This window comes from Antennarius striatus, chromosome 21, assembly GCF_040054535.1.
Source record: "Antennarius striatus isolate MH-2024 chromosome 21, ASM4005453v1, whole genome shotgun sequence".
Classification (NCBI taxonomy): domain Eukaryota; kingdom Metazoa; phylum Chordata; class Actinopteri; order Lophiiformes; family Antennariidae; genus Antennarius; species Antennarius striatus.
This window is the reverse complement of record NC_090796.1, coordinates 13722416-13739228: the sequence shown is the minus strand read 5'-3', so window position 1 is coordinate 13739228 and position 16813 is coordinate 13722416. Positions and strand designations below refer to the sequence as shown.

Genomic DNA, 16813 nt, shown 5'->3' with positions numbered 1-16813 from the left:
GACTGATTAACTACAGCAGCAATAAAACTGTATTTTAAACCTATTATTTTGATGTCATATTTGAATTATAAACACTTGAATGAATAAATAAATATTCATGTCTACTATAACTGAAGTTCATTTTATGTTTGATTAAATACATTTTAATCAGAGTAATTTTTAAATTTCTTCTCATTGACATAAATGAGAGAAAAAGGGGATTAAATTGAACCTTTTACATAAAACCAGTAAAGTAACATGTAATGAGAGATAGTGAATATATTGGTAGAAGGATGCTGAGTTTTGCTGAGGATGCTGAGGCCTAGAGGAAGACCAAAGAGGAGGTTTATGGATGACATGAAGGTAGTTTGTGTGAGAAAAGAGGATGCAGAAAACAGGGTTAGATGGAGGCAATTGATTCTCTGTGGCGACCCCTGAAGGGAAAAGCCGAAAGGAAAAGAAGAAGTTTTAAGTGATTAAAGTTGATCTAAAGTTTTACGTTTTAGCCCATTTATTTTTGTTCTCTACCGCACAACATTTATATACAGCATGTTTGTTAGTTTACAGATTAACATTTTGCATTAAAGCACATAGTGTGCTTTTAAAAAGCAACACAAATTTCATTTTAAACCAGTGATAACCACAATTTATTAACTTTTAAATTCAGATAATTGTGCAATGTCTGCTGAGATGAAGTTTTCCAATATTCCAAAGAAAGAAGGAAGTATTATATAAAAATAAAGAATGCAAACTCGTTCTTCTTCCCTCTTCCGTGATTCACCTACTGACCAGTCAGGTTTATCTTGGGACCCCTGGAGGGCCCCTAATCATGTTGGAAACCTCTAGACAAAACTGCCTGATTGCTAATTATACACTGAAGCACCAGTATTATCAGCCTCATAATGTTACATAACAGCCTATTAGTTACAGGAGACACTTTTACTCATGATAGTTAAGGTACATTTTGACAGTGTGTTTAATGATATTCACATTAAATTGAAATTATTGAAATTATTTTACATCTTTAATAATTTAGGCTGTGACTACTGTTTTCTATTTATTCCTTATATTCTAGATATGTTTTAAAATGTGTTTAAGTGTAATATGCAAAATCTATTTTGACTGATACTGAATATTGTACTCTAATCTGTACTCTTGGCAACTTTGTGCAGACACTGAAACCGTGGCTACAAAACATTTCCCTTGCTGACATGGGAGACATGGCACCGTCCACTTTGAGAAGACTTTGATGGCTTCAGCAGTCACGGTGTGATGTAATGTAATCAGGAAATGTTCGCCATAAGCCTCAGAGAAACACATCCATTCTCAGGATGTGTATTTTAAGGCTGGCACATGGTGGAGAGCAGCGGGGCCCTCGGCTTCGAGAATCGGGGTTTTGAAACGGGTTGGTGAGGGCAGGAAACTAGGGATCGGAAGGTAGTGTGAGGGGAGAAGGTGTGAGGCGAGTGGCCTTGTGACCGAATGACACTGAGAAACTGTTGATGTTGGTAAGAAATCAGAATGCCTTAGAGGAAATGCTGACCAGTTCAGAAGAAAAGAAGTGTTGCCCTTTATTTTTCAGTGTTGATACAGAATGATCCAAGTGTTGCATGAAAGAAAGATTCTTAGCTTCGTGGTGTCATGGATCAATGGGGGGGTTTTAGGGTGTCGTCAAGTGCAAGTAAGGGTGTGCAGAGTCAGAAGCTTAGCATGTTCAGGGCCTCATGTAAAATAGAAGGTAGTGGAGAGAGGAGTGGGCCTGGTAAGATAAGTTGGCTCGCTGTCGTGTTTATCGGAGGGATGTGAGGCGCAGAGCGGCGGCTGAGCCGGGAAGGAATGAGCAGAGTCATCGGGCCTCGGTAACACGACGCTCCATCTTGATTGCCTGTAGCAGCTGGGAAGCCACCGTATCTGTGCGAATGTGTGCATCTCCTCTACATGTGTGTGAACGCATCGTTTTCTGTTAGAAAGAGGTGTTTTGAGGGGGTTTGCATTGTGTTGATGTGTGGATCTCACACAGCAAACCTCTTCTCTTACTGTATAGCTTTTGGATGATTCTTGACACAGACCTGCTACCTGCTTTCATTGTGTGTGTGTGTGTGTGTATAGATGTCACTGAAGATGGCAATGCCACACGGGGACAGGGATTTTGTTGCATATAGAATTTCTCTACCTTTTAGAGATCTGCGTTTTGCTGCAAATGTGTGCATCGGAGACAATTTTGCATGAATGCATTTATTGTTAAGACCACTTCTAGTCCTGTTTGCCGTCATCCTAAATATATTTTCATACATGTATCAGAGCTAATTTATGATTAATTCAATGCAAACTTGTGTAAAATGCATGTTGCTGTTGCTTTTCTCTGTCAAATACACATCCTGTTTTCTTTTAGATTTTACTGAATCTTTGCACATATGTGGTGTGTGAAAGGTTTTAACCATTTCAAAGCTTGTGCTGGTAGATTCTCTATGAATGTTAAATATACAGCAATTTGTCCACGATAGCAGGAGCCTAACCTTAGCTGTTCTAGATGAAACCAGACTGGTTGCTAAACACATTAAAGGATGTAAGCAAACGCCACTTGGACCCGATGTGAGCATCTGCTAAACTAATAAGTAATCTGATGTAGACAAGTAATGTCTTGGTCTCTTTAGAATGGTGGAAAAGTCCAAGCTCTCGTCCAGAGTAAGAGCCCCTGTTGTCGTGACGGGGTTCGGGGTCGTAGATGTAGGGCAGGAAAAAGGCGGTGGTGAGTTTGGACCTGAATCAATGACACTGAAACCAATGATCAGTATCAACACTGTGGAGATGCAGTTGTAAACAATATTCTTTTCCCAAAAAAATACCTGGAACTGTCCATTTATCTGGTCCTGCACAGTTCTGTGCCCTCCGTCTTTCTGTGTCTTTAAAAACAAATCAGAATTTTAATCTATCATCGTCTTGAAGACAAGATCACCATAACTGTCGCATCTTCGGCCGCTTTACAACCTTGCGGGTCACAAGTGTTGTTGGAACCTATCCCAGCTTGCTACTAGTGCGAGACAGGGTACACCCTAGATGCTTCGCCAGCGATATGCGAGGCCACAAAATTTAAATGGATATTCAAATTATTTGAGGTGATTTCTGGTCATTCATTATTTTGCTGCATTCTCAAGACAAACCCTGTTCAAAATGTCTTCTGTCCTTTGATATGAATTCTTCTCTTCCTAGCACCTTCTAGGGAAACCCCGGTGTGGCGGCATCCCTTCGCGATGCTAAGATGGCGACTTTGCTTCCTCCCCGAGGCACCGATGTGTTCCGCCGCTTCACCCGGGAATCACTGGTCCAGATTAAGAGGCTCCAGGAGGAAAGAAAAAAGGCCGCAGAAGTAGGAGGCCATGAGGATGAGGAGCCGCTGGCCCCACATGCTGATCTGGAGGCAGGCAAATCTCTGCCCTTAATCTACGGAGACCCTCCGTCAGAGCTGCTCAACACACCTCTGGAGGACCTGGATCCCTTCTACAAAGAACAGACAGTCAGTCCGAGCTCACTTGGAAACAGTCATTCAATGAGCCTTACGTCATCCTTATGTCATTTCTGAATGTGTTTTTAGATTCAAAGCTGTGCACAAAATCCATTAAAATACATATTTCTTACGGTGATTACAGGATGTACCCGAAATCTTTGAGCATATTGATTGAAATCTAGATCAGTGCTGTTTATTAACTTTGTTTATCAAAACAGATAACCTATGTGTTTTTCAGACATTTGTTGTGATCACCAAAGGAAACACAATCTTCAGGTTCAACGCCGAACCAGCTTGCTACATTCTGAGCCCTTTTAGCCTGGTTAGAAGAGGAGCCATAAAAATCCTCATACATTCATATCCTTTGACCTCTCTGTTAAAATCATATCAACAACCATGTTTTTTAGAATGTACACTGCATAAACTGATCTAGATGTTGAGTAATGAATAAAGAAGTTAAAAGTTAGCTAGCATGTCAATTCCTTACATCCATGTGTGCCTCCTTCACTCTGAACTAAATTATTTAGCATGTTCATCATGATTACAATTCTAGCCAATTGTGTGTTCATGACCATGAGCAACCCACCAGCATGGAGCAAAACTGTTGAGTGAGTACTACATGCCAAAAGTTTGGTCTTCAGTTGTTTCTTTGCTCTACGTTTGAAACCACTCACATTTGCTTGTTTTGCATTCGTAGGTATGTTTTTACTGGAATCTATACCTTTGAGGCAACGATCAAAGTGTTGTCAAGAGGTTTCTGTGTTGGATCTTTCACATTCCTTCGAGATCCATGGAATTGGCTGGATTTCATGGTGATCAGCATGGCGTGAGTATCTGGAGTTGAGCTATATGAAAGCTGATGTTTGCATGTTTTTAAACGGGCACTTCTCATGTTGAAGCCAGTCCTAGGCTTTAATGAATTGTTTTGTCTTCAACAGATACATCACTGAGTTTGTTGACCTTGGCAACGTGTCAGCCCTCAGGACGTTTCGTGTACTTCGAGCCCTTAAAACAATTACTGTGATTCCTGGTACATTCAATATTAAATTAGTCTTTTTCACAATGTTGTGTGTAACTGAACTGCTGTAATGCCAGTGTGTTTTATTGCATTAAGATTAACCATAAGTTGTTTTACTCATTGATTAGCATCTGCTGATGCAACTGTATCCTCCCAGGTTTGAAAACCATTGTCGCTGCCTTGATCCAGTCTGTGAAGAAGATGGTGGACGTCATGATTCTGACCGTCTTTGCTCTTGCTGTTTTTGCCCTCGTTGGCCTGCAACTCTTTATGGGAAATTTGCGTCATAAATGTGTGCGGTGGCCCATTGAAACAAATGAAACCGCATTTGATTTCTCCAATGTCACCGACCCATTTAACGACACTTTATCCTATCACAACATCACCGGGTTCAACGGAACAACGTATCCAAACAGTACCTTCAATTTCATGGAATATATTGAAAACACGGGTATGATTAACACTTATTAAATTATTTTCAACTCATGCTTCTTCTTTTTCAGTGGAAATGACTTTTCTTTTTTGGTTATAGATAACTACTATTATTTGGAAGACAGTAAAGATGCTCTGCTTTGTGGAAACAGCTCAGATGCTGGGTGAGTACTTTCCCACATTGGCCAATCTGTTTCCAGCTTTTAACATTTATCATATTGCACAGTGTTTAGTTTGATTTTCATTCTGGGACGACAAACATACCATGCTGACTCTGTTGATAGAAAGTGCCCAGAGGGATACACATGCATGAAGGCTGGGAGAAACCCCAACTTTGGCTATACCAGTTTCGACTCTTTTGGCTGGTCCTTCTTGGCCCTCTTCAGACTCATGACCCAGGATTACTGGGAAAACCTGTTCCAGCTGGTTGGTACTTCTTTCATCAGACCTACAATTCAAAATGTCTCTTTTTGAAATTGATGCTATGAAAAGAAATGTGTCCTGTGGTTCTTTTAGCTTCTTTAAAAAAAATTTTTTTTTACTTCAAACGCAGGTCCTGCGGGCGGCTGGGAAAGCATACATGCTTTTCTTTGTGGTGGTCATCTTCTTGGGTTCCTTCTACCTCATCAACCTAATCCTGGCGGTGGTGGCCATGGCCTATGATGAACAGAACCAGGCTACTCAGAGAGAGGCCATCGAAAAAGAGGAGGAATTCCAGCGGCTACTTGAGCAACTTAGGATTCAAGAACAGGTAACTTTGACAAGCTACAAAGACATGAAACCATATTCCTGTATCTCATTGGTTTGATCCAAATTCATTATTGGTTAAAAAATAAATCATAGCGTTGTAGTAATATTTTTGATTTTAAAGGAACAGGCACAGGCGCTCGGGAGCCGAGCGACTCTAACCAGTAAGAAGTCTCTTAGCCGTCACACCACCTCTGAGCAGGGAGATGAGGAACTGAGCCTCGAACACGATGAAGCCATCAAGGATTGTAACGGGAGACTTGTTCCCCGTCTCATAATCAGGGCGCCTACTATGGACAAGGCAAGTTAGTTGCCCCTTTCTCATCTTGAAGGTTAGAGTGAAAAATGACAATCTTGTTTTTGTAATGGTGCTGGTAGCAAAAGTTTTCTAACTCATGCAGCTGAGGTGATTTTAATACATTTTGTGATCAATAGAACCTGACAGATTTATTGATCTCCAGTCTGCTGTAGATCTCGAGCTGAGAGAGAAGTCAGAAAGCTCTGTGCAGAGCATGCTTCATCTGGAGGAACCAGGCCTGACGCAGAGATCAGCCAGCGCTACGACTGTCCTCACCACGGCTGCTATGGAAGGTAAACTGAAGTCATTTTTATAATGCACCTTCCACTGTTATGGGAAAACCCCTGGATGTATGATTCCCTTCCTGGCTACAGTTCAACTGAAATAAGATGATGAAACCACAACACTGTTAATCTTATTTCAAGCTGCTGTTTTTAATGTAAGCAGCACCGCGGATACATTGAGATGACTCAAGTTACTTCCAGGGAATGAAGAGATATTCAAGGCTTAGTTGAAGGTTGCTGAGGGTGAAGCTCTAATGTGAGGTGTGATTACTTAAATTATCAACCTGTCCTTAATAGTATTCACTTATTTATCCAAAGCCAATACGGTAGCATTGTCTTGAGGTTGCCATAGTAGGGGTAATCATGTAGTGAGCTTTAGAAATCCCTGTTATGGTGTTAAGCTTTGGCTATTTCAGTTGGGCTATAACATGGCACAGACGTGACGTGGATACCCAGTCATCAGGGCCTCCGTTAACTGTGCCATGCATCGGATTCATGTTTAATTGTCACTACTTTTTCTCCTCCAGGGTTGGAAGATTCTCAGAGGCCGTGCCCCCCCGCCTGGTACAGGTTTGCAGACATCTTCCTGAAATGGGACTGCTGCGAGTCGTGGGTAGTCTTTAAAAAGTGGGTTCACTTTGTGGTGATGGATCCTTTCGTGGATTTGGCCATCACCGTCTGCATCGTGCTCAACACCCTGTTCATGGCGATGGAACACTACCCCATGACACCCCAGTTTGATTACATGCTCTCAGTGGGGAATCTGGTGAATATGTGCTAATTTAGATCCAATTTGTTCTCACATCTTACTCCTAACTTCATCAACGAGCCTAAAAGAAATACCTCTACAGGTTTTCACTGGGATCTTCACGGCAGAAATGGTCTTCAAACTCATTGCCATGGATCCCTACTACTACTTTCAAGTTGGTTGGAACATCTTTGACAGCATCATCGTCTCTCTCAGCTTGGTGGAGTTGGGCTTGGCAAATGTTCAGGGGCTGTCCGTCCTCAGGTCCTTCCGTCTGGTGAGAAGAACTGTTTGGTATCTATTTACTACAAAGATATTACTTCCCTCACTCTTCTTTTTTTGTCGCATGTCGGAGATAGCTTCGTGTCTTCAAACTCGCCAAGTCCTGGCCCACTCTCAACATGCTCATCAAAATTATTGGCAATTCAGTGGGAGCTTTGGGAAACCTGACTTTGGTGTTGGCCATCATCGTCTTCATCTTCGCTGTGGTGGGCATGCAGCTCTTCGGTAAGAGCTACAAGGACTGCGTGTGCCGGATCTCCTCGACCTGCACGCTGCCGCGCTGGCACATGAACGACTTCTTCCACTCTTTCCTCATCGTGTTCCGAATCCTGTGCGGGGAATGGATTGAGACCATGTGGGACTGCATGGAGGTGGCTGGAGGTGCAATGTGTCTGATAGTCTTCATGATGGTCATGGTCATTGGGAATCTTGTGGTGAGTCTAACTATCATTCACTTTCAACCGATTCCCTAACCTTAACCCTAGAAATGTTAATACATGTAAAGAAACAGTGAAAATGGTGTTACTTTACCAAGCTCCATTTAACTCAGATAAAAATAATTCTCTCAGTTCACCCTGAGGGTAAATAGATGTGATGATTTTTGCGGTGTCGGTGTGTCACATTAGAGACATTGCTTATATCAGCATGCTGTAAATCTTTAGAAGGCGGTCATTCCTGGGGTGCCAGATGCAACTGCTCAGCTACTTATGCAATTTTCAAGCATCTGAGCAACTGTCACTACTGAGAAGCTGTAAAGGTGACAGACCGCCTTGAAAATCTGTGTGAATCTAGCAGTTATCTTTTCATAATGCCGGTAATTCTGCGGCCTGCATGTCTGAGTGGTCTATTGTTAACCCCTTTGGGAGATGGACAGACAGACACAGCTGAGGGAGAACATATTAACCACTAGGGGGCGTTACAAGTCTCTGAGGCGTTATAATGATATCTAAACACACAAGACAGAATATGACCATTTTCTTTCAGTCAGTCAGTCATCTTCAGATTACCACCGCTACATCCGCCGCAGAGGGTCACGGGGAGCCAGAGCCTATCTCGGCGGCATAGGGCGTGAGGTGGGGGACACTCCGGGCACGACGCCAGTGCACCGCGGAGCCACACACAAAGACATACAACCATGCACACACACACACTCATTCCTACGGCCAATTTGGAACGGCCAATCAACTTGAATCGCATGCTTTTGGAGGTGGGAGGAAGCCGGAGAACCCGGAGAGAACCCACACAGACACGGGGAGAGTATGCGAACTCCGCACAGAGCGGGACTCGAACCCGGGTCCGCCGTGTTGTGAGGCGGCAGCGCTAACCACTGCGCCACCTCATTTTCTTTCATTTTATTTCTATTTTGGATTTGAATTTCCTTGAGCCACACAGCAACAGGTACCTTAAGTTTCCTGTGTGTGAATTTGTGTTTGTGACGTGTCAGTTGAATATAAAACATAAAAACACCCGTGACATAAATAATAGAGCTCAGCCACGATTTCTGCATCATATTAAATGACCACAGCCAAATACATTTCCTATTAGGTCATCCATAGAAATGGAAAGCGGACAAAAACGGTGCTAAAATTATCGCAGGTTTTTAAAATCTGACACTCCTCCCCCTTACTTTCAAGACTTATGTGAATATATGCACCATTTGTGCTGATTTCACAGCAAATGGTGTACTCACACACTCAAAAGGAGGGGGTGGGGAGGGTTCTATTTAAATCAAATGACTCGAGCCACCAAACAGTGGTTTTGACCTTGAGCATGAACTAAGATCCGGCTGGAGCAGGCATGCTGCTGCTGAGGGAACAAACACAGACAGCTGAGGGAGCAGAGCTGAGGTGGCTGTTAAGGAAAAGCCACCTGATAGCAGCTCCATGAAGTGTTAATCACACTGTATCGTCATCACTTAAGCTTGTCGAGGAGTGCGGGCATCATTTGAATGTTTTTTTTGGGGCACATACTGATAATTTGGTGTTTTGTTGTTTTTTCTTGAACTTTGAACTTGAACTATTCGGGATTCTTGTGTTTGTCTCATATCTGAATACTTAAAAAGGGCACAATTTACGTCTAAAAATATTTGTTGTAGCTTCAGATTCGACCAATAGACTTGATATTTTATTGGCTAACTTCTATCAATCTTTTGTCTGAAAAACATATACATTTTCCAATGATAAACAGAAGTTTGACCCTGACATTTGCGAAGATGATCTCCCAAATAAAAAATATGACACAAAACAGCGACTGACATAGTTATAAATTAATTAAACTAACTACAGATGGCTGTGTCTGTAAGAAGAGACAGACATTATATTTATTAGTGGAAAAGTCATGCACTATTGTGTTTAGTTTGGCAATCTGTATACTCTGATTCAGTCATGAATAGAGAGAGGAATAAGTTTCTCACTTGTAGAGTCAGAAGGGTTTCATAGAATATACTAGACCAGATTCTTTAATATTCTTTCTTCAGGTGTTGAACCTCTTCCTGGCGCTGCTTTTGAGCTCTTTCAGTGGAGACAATCTCTCAGTGGCGGACGACGACGGCGAGATGAACAATCTCCAGATCGCCATCGGTAGAATCACCCGCATGGTCGACTGGCTCAAAGTGTTCGTTGTTCGATCAGCCTTACGGATTGTTGGCAGAACACCAAAGGTGCAGGAGGAGGAAGCGGCGGACGACATGGAGCCCAAAACAGAAGGAGTTGAAATGAACCATTTGGACGCCGGTCAAAATGTAAAAATTCCGAACTGTTTGGTTGAAGGCCGGTCTTCTGGAACCATTGTGGACGGTGAGATCAGTCTCAATGTGCCAATCGCCCTTGGAGAGTCAGATCTGGGTGAGGATGATGAGGATGATGAAGATGATGCTTATACCAATAATTCAGAGACTGCAGAAGAAGGAAATAAAGAGCATTACTCAGTGAGTAAAGTAGATAAATCAGTAAGTTTACACACATTCACTGGAATGAACGTCATCCTGCAGGTCCACATGACCAAACAAAACATCTCTGCATCCTCATTCTTAGATCCTGCTGCAAAAAGGAGACCGGGCTACACAGAAATTATCTTTAATCCTTGAGAACAACCTAACAATCTGCTCTCCGATAAACTAATGAGTCAATCCGGTTTGGTTTGTCATTCATTTTATGAATGCTCATAACCTACTATATTCATGATCTGTTTCAGGAAAATTCAGAAGATGAAGCTGATATGCGAGGAAAATTGAAAGTGAGTAATAATAAATTAAGAAAAGCGTCTTTGCAATTCAGTGTGTTTATCTGCAGTTTGATTTATGTTCATTTATTTATAGAATGGGTTTCATATTAAAAGGAAAAGAAGCAATAATGCACACCTTTTGCATGTCGCCTTTGTAACTGAGCTGTAATTGTAATTCCTGACTAGCTGATGGGTGCTTTGAATGATGGGGATTCTTCAGTGTGTAGCACAGTGGACTACCAACCCCCCGAGCCTGAACCAGAAGAAGAGGAAGAGGTGGAGCTGGATCCGGTGGAGCCTGAAGCCTGCTTCACTGACAGTATGGCTGGCAGCTGTAAAAAGGAATCATTTCATCTTGAATTTTGGGCTTATCTGCTCACAAAACTAAAATTCTGGTGTCTCTCAGATTGCGTGAGGCGCTGGCCGTGTCTGACGGTGGACATCACCGAAGGTCGTGGTAAGAAATGGTGGAACCTCCGAAGGACCTGCTTCGCTATTGTGGAGCACGACTGGTTTGAAACCTTCATCATATTTATGATCCTCCTCAGCAGCGGTGCTCTGGTGGGTTAACATGACAGCGTTATATTCTCTACCGCTGCGGGGAGATTTACCCAAGAATCTGCATCTTCTTTCGGCAGGCCTTTGAGGACATACACATAGAAAGACGACGAAACATCAAAATCATTCTGGAGTTTGCAGACAAAGTTTTCACCTACGTCTTTATCATCGAGATGCTCCTTAAATGGGTCGCCTACGGTTTCAAGACCTACTTCACCAACGCCTGGTGCTGGTTAGACTTTTTCATTGTAGATGTAAGTTTTGGCAGTTTATTCTATTACTGACCCACTTGAATAACCTTCAGGAGAATATAAAATCGTGTTTTAATGTCTTGATTCTGCTGCAGATTTCCCTGATTAGCTTATTTGCCAACTGGATGGGATACTCTGACCTTGGACCAATCAAATCCCTCAGAACTCTCAGGGCGCTAAGGCCTCTTCGAGCTCTGTCAAGATTTGAGGGGATGAGGGTGAGCGGCTGGCAGTGCGACCATGTCTGAGCAATGCACGTGGCTAGTTTTTGATTTTAGGTGATGCAAAAGCTGTGACGTTTCATGCAATATCGTGCTAGTTTTGCCTGGCTTTCTCCCCTACAATGGGTTTTGAATGCATGTTTAAACTCCGGCTGCTGTGAAAGAGCCAATGGAGGTAAGCATATAGCAACAGCAAGCTTCTGCTACAGAAACTTTGCAACACAGTGAACGAGAAATTGTTTATCATCTCTTTTGGGCAGGTGGTGGTGAATGCCCTCATCGGGGCAATTCCCTCGATCTTCAATGTGCTGTTGGTGTGTCTGATCTTCTGGCTCATCTTCAGCATCATGGGCGTTAACTTGTTCGCGGGGAAGTTCTACCGTTGCATCAACACAACCACAGAGGACCTTTTTCCAATCACTCAGGTCAACAACAAAAGCGATTGCATGGCCATAAAAGAGGCCACTCAGGATGCCCGCTGGGTCAATGTCAAAGTCAACTATGACAATGTGGGGAAAGGATACCTGTCCTTACTTCAGATTGTGAGTTTTCGTCATCAGACAGCTGGAGCAAATGTTCAAAGATGAGTCTGTTCATAATTATGCCTGTTTTTCAGTCCACCTTTAAAGGCTGGATGGACATCATGTACGCTGCTGTTGACTCAAGAGAGGTAGTTGTTGTTTTATATCATATATGTTTATTTGATCTTGAAAATTATCAGTGGATTTTAATCAAATTTTGTGCACGTGTGTGGATTTCTGGCCAAGCCAATCAAAGTTTGAGATAGGATTTTTTTTTCCGTATGATTTTTTTCCTAACAGTTTTTTTGTTGTTGTTAGGTAGAGGAGCAACCTTCCTACGAGATCAACCTCTACATGTACATGTACTTTGTCATCTTCATCATCTTTGGCTCTTTCTTCACACTCAACCTCTTCATCGGTGTCATCATTGACAACTTCAACCAACAAAAGAAAAAGATAAGTATTTTAGTCACAGATATGAATTTAAATCCCAAAGTACACAAACATTGACACTTAATTTAAATAAAACAATGATGTTTCTTTTATTTTGCGTGCACTTTGGAGATAAAGACATCTTCATGACTGAGGAACAGAAAAAGTACTACGACGCCATGAAGAAACTTGGTTCTAAGAAGCCGCAGAAGCCGATTCCACGACCAACGGTAGGTCAACCACTAACCACTGCATTTTTATTTCATGGAATGTGTGGCATGAAAACATCATCAGCGACCCCATGCTGACCTTTTCTACACACTGCTGGTGCGAACAGGCCGAATGACCCCATTGGATTTGTGTGTCTGGTCCCTGCCTTCCCAACCCCTCTCCCCCCTTGGTTTCCCTTTGACCCGCAGAACCTAATCCAGGGAATGGTGTTTGACTTCATCAGTCAGCAGTTCTTTGACATCTTCATCATGGTGCTCATCTGCCTCAATATGGTGAGCATGATGGTGGAGACAGACAACCAGAGTCCAGAGAAGGAAGACTTCCTCTTCAAACTCAATGTGGCCTTCATCGTCGTCTTCACTGGAGAGTGTGTGCTGAAGCTTTTTGCTTTGCGACAATACTTCTTCACCAACGGATGGAACATTTTTGATTTTGTTGTGGTCATCTTATCTATTGCTGGTGGGTACCTGAAACATTACAGGCATGTAAAGGATTATATAGTTTTATACAGTTTTCATTTGGGTGAAAAAGCATTAGCACACTGACATGCTGCAGTCAGCAGGTGTTCCTTTGTTGTCCCTGACTCTGGTTTGTCTCCTTGTCTTTCAGGTACGATGCTTTCAGACCTGATTGAGAAGTATTTTGTTTCACCGACTTTGTTTAGAGTGATCAGACTGGCCAGAATAGGCCGGATTTTACGTCTTATCAAAGGAGCTAAGGGGATTAGGACGCTTCTCTTTGCTTTAATGATGTCTCTTCCTGCCCTGTTCAATATTGGCCTCCTGCTCTTCCTCATTATGTTCATCTTCTCCATATTTGGCATGTCAAACTTCGCTTATGTCAAGAAGGAGGCTGGAATTGATGACATTTTTAATTTTGAGACATTTGGAGGGAGCATCATCTGTTTGTTTGAGATCACGACGTCGGCCGGCTGGGATGGACTTTTGCTACCGATGCTGAATAAGGAGCCTCCAGATTGTGATCCAGACTTTGAAAACCCAGGCACAGAAGTTAAAGGCAACTGCGGCAACCCGGCCATGGGCATGATCTTCTTCTGCGGCTACATCATCATATCATTCTTAGTGGTGGTCAATATGTATATCGCCATCATCTTAGAGAACTTCAATGTGGCCCAGGAGGAGAGTAGCGATGCGCTCTGCGAGGAAGACTTTGAGATGTTCAACGAGACTTGGGAGAAGTTCGACCTCGAAGGAACTCAGTTCATTGAGTACAGCCGGCTCTCGGATTTCTGCGATGCCCTGCAGGAGCCGCTTAGAGTCGCCAAGCCCAATCGACTTCGCCTGATTGAAATGGATCTGCCGCTCGTCATTGGGGACAGGATCCACTGCCTGGATGTTTTGTTGGCCGTCACGCAGATGGTCTTGGGAGACACGGTGGAGATGATGGCAATGCGAGAGAGCATTCAGGCTAAATTCATCGTGAGCAATCCTACGTCGGACTCCTTTGCACCGATTACCACTACGGTACGCCACAAAGAAGAACAAATGGCTGCTGTGGTGATTCAGAGAGCCTACCGCTGCCATCTGCTGAGACGCTGCATGCGCCACGCCGCTTTTATCCACCGCTGTAGGAGGATGGGCAGACACGAGGAAGATGAGGATCCACCAGAAGGAGAGGGGATGCTTGCACGAAGGATAGGCGTGCTCTATGGGAGCAACATGGACCTCACAGAGGAGATGGAGTTGACTGTTTCAGGGACTCTAACAAACCAACAGCCTCCTAATCCTAATCCTAGTCCCGAGACACATCAATCTAGTTCCCCAGAGCCAAATACCTTAGTTGTCCCTGTAGAAATAACTAATGAGGTCTTATTACATTCTGCCCCCAACCAGCACATCTTAACCCAACAGGAAAACCTGAGAGAGTCGATTGTATAACAGACAACAGCAGGACAATTAATTTTGTGTCAGCATTGAGTTAAAGTCTCTGTAATTCAGCTCATTTTGAGAAGAGGTTTCACTCAATTGAGGAATATTCGAACAGGATTTTTGTCCATTAGATTGAACAGACAATTCCCATTTATCCATGAGATATTTAACTTTCTTTTGGGGTTGAAGATGGAGCACATGGTTTGTTTTTATCCATCCACCATTTTTGTGCAGTCTGAGGAAAGAGAATAGATGTACCAGAATTTAATAAAAGGAAAAAAATAACAGGATAATAAAACCCAATGACTAATTATTGATTTTGTATCACAAAATACGATATTACAGTATTCAGCTGATATAAGCGCACACCCTCACCACAAGACAACAAGAAGGATGAACATTTAATGTCAAATTACAGTTTGTTTAACGGTAAAAATGTGAAAATTAATATTCTAGAATATTATAAAATAGTTCCTATTGTAGCATCATTGCTGTGCCTCTGATGTACTTTCTGTGTACACTGATAAGAGTAAATAGTGTTTTATTTCCAAATGAATGGTTTAATATGATCAATATGATCCAGTTTAAAACATTTTAAGGGAATTTCTTCCCATGTTTTTACTGTTAGTCAATAAAATTATGTTTAGTACTGTAAAGTGGACCACAGTGGCTTTCAGTGAAAAATTAGACTTAAAATGTCATTTAGAACCAGATTTTTCTGATGCTCTACACAAGAAAAGATCTAAATAGATTTAAAATAAATGTATATAAAGTATCACTAATTGTGAAGCCTTCATTTAAGTGAACAAATCCATGGATGTCACCAGAACACCAATACATGTGCCCCAGTTTCTCACCAAAGAATAACTTGAATTAATGTTTTCCAGATATGATTTGAATGCAGACCAGTTACATAACTCTAAGGAGCAATATTAGGGAATTAACAGATCCCACATGAGACACCCAGCATGAAAACCAGTCTCAAAATTGCCCGATGTCGGGGCAATGATTTTGAAAGATTTTGTACATTTCTAAATGAACACCTGAAAAATAAGACTTAGCTTTATCACATTTATCCAAGCCTAGCGCTTAAAACCTAATGTCTTGGTCTCCATTCACAATAGCAAAGGTCAGCTGATGCTGACGTCCCCAAGTGCCTCCTGCAGTAAGACCCAGTTTGTATTGCACTATTTATATCCCTTCCAGGTCAACTTAGAGCTTCTGACTGGGAGACTGAGAGACCTTCTTGTTTTCTAAGATCATCACTGATATTTGCATGTCTTATAAATGTTTTGTCTGCTTTTTATTTTTATTTTTTTGTGCCCACAGACTGACCTCAAAGAAATCTCAGCATTTCATTTAAGCACCATCTGGAAGCTGTGATTATAATGCTCTATAAGACTCTGACTTTAAATGAATACCACTCTTCCCGAATGTGTAGATAATCACACTTCATTATCCATAAAAAATATGAGATAACTTTAATGCACAGTAGATCTTACTGTCTCAGGTCTGACCTGGTGGGTGGGCTTCACTTGTTGTGTAAGTCTTAATCTAAAATGTCTTACTTTGAATATATATTCATGAACAACATGAACTCTTTTACAGTTAATAGGTTTTTTATAGACTGTAGAGGCTTGTCTCTTCTCTTGTTAATGTGTTTTACTACCAACCCTGGCGGAGGATAGACAATATGAACATTTCCTCCACAGCAGGTTGTTTTTGTCTTATCCTGCTGCTGCAGCGTGATAGAAATTGACCCTGGCACACTGCTACATTACTTAACTAAAGTCTCCTCTGAATGTCCAGTTGAATCCTCAACATTGTCCTCGTTTCATTTACGTGTCTAAAGGAGGAAGAGCCATACGGAGAGCTTTACTGGTACACTCAATGTCAGTGTTGCCTGTATATATTTATATTTTGTGTTCTGTTTCTTTCTGTAATGTAAATTTCTATTATTTTGTAAAAATTGTAACTATATTGTGGCAATAAATACTTCTTGTAGGGAAAAGTAGGCTGTGATTCTCAGTATTCCGGCTGTCTGAGACTGCACTCGTTGGGGGGCCCCTGGTGGTCATTTGGGTGAACTACAGGTAACTGCTTCACCCTTAAATCCGTGAGATTTTATTTTGAAATATCAGGACACGTTTTGTTTTGGTTTTTTTGAATGTAAGAACATTCAAGACTGTCCTTCC

General features: G+C 42.0%; 1 protein-coding gene across 1 annotated transcript; it reads left to right on the top strand.

The window, feature by feature from the left end:
- Positions 1–3965: 3965 nt before the first annotated feature.
- On the top strand, positions 3966–16618 carry scn4aa (sodium channel, voltage-gated, type IV, alpha, a). Its single transcript, XM_068304775.1, has 24 exons — positions 3966–4092; positions 4182–4310; positions 4423–4514; positions 4660–4953; positions 5035–5098; positions 5219–5360; positions 5488–5685; positions 5806–5982; positions 6143–6272; positions 6791–7029; positions 7115–7288; positions 7371–7727; positions 9770–10219; positions 10486–10527; positions 10702–10834; positions 10922–11076; positions 11154–11327; positions 11420–11542; positions 11806–12087; positions 12162–12215; positions 12385–12522; positions 12624–12728; positions 12918–13188; positions 13339–16618. Exons 1-24 carry the CDS (start codon positions 4013–4015, stop codon positions 14625–14627), a joined length of 5292 nt encoding a protein of 1763 aa, XP_068160876.1. The 5' UTR covers positions 3966–4012; the 3' UTR covers positions 14628–16618.
- The last annotated feature ends 195 nt before the right edge of the window (positions 16619–16813 follow it).

What these genes read in the sequence shown, in the direction of transcription:
- scn4aa (XM_068304775.1), top strand. Translation starts at nt 4,013, where the DNA reads ATGTTCATCATGATTACAATTCTAGCCAATTGTGTGTTCATGACCATG. An exon ending in GGAAACAGCTCAGATGCTGG is followed by an intron (nt 5,099 to 5,218) that starts GTGAGTACTTTC and finishes CTCTGTTGATAG; the next exon opens with AAAGTGCCCAGAGGGATACA. An exon ending in CACCACGGCTGCTATGGAAG is followed by an intron (nt 6,273 to 6,790) that starts GTAAACTGAAGT and finishes TTTCTCCTCCAG; the next exon opens with GGTTGGAAGATTCTCAGAGG.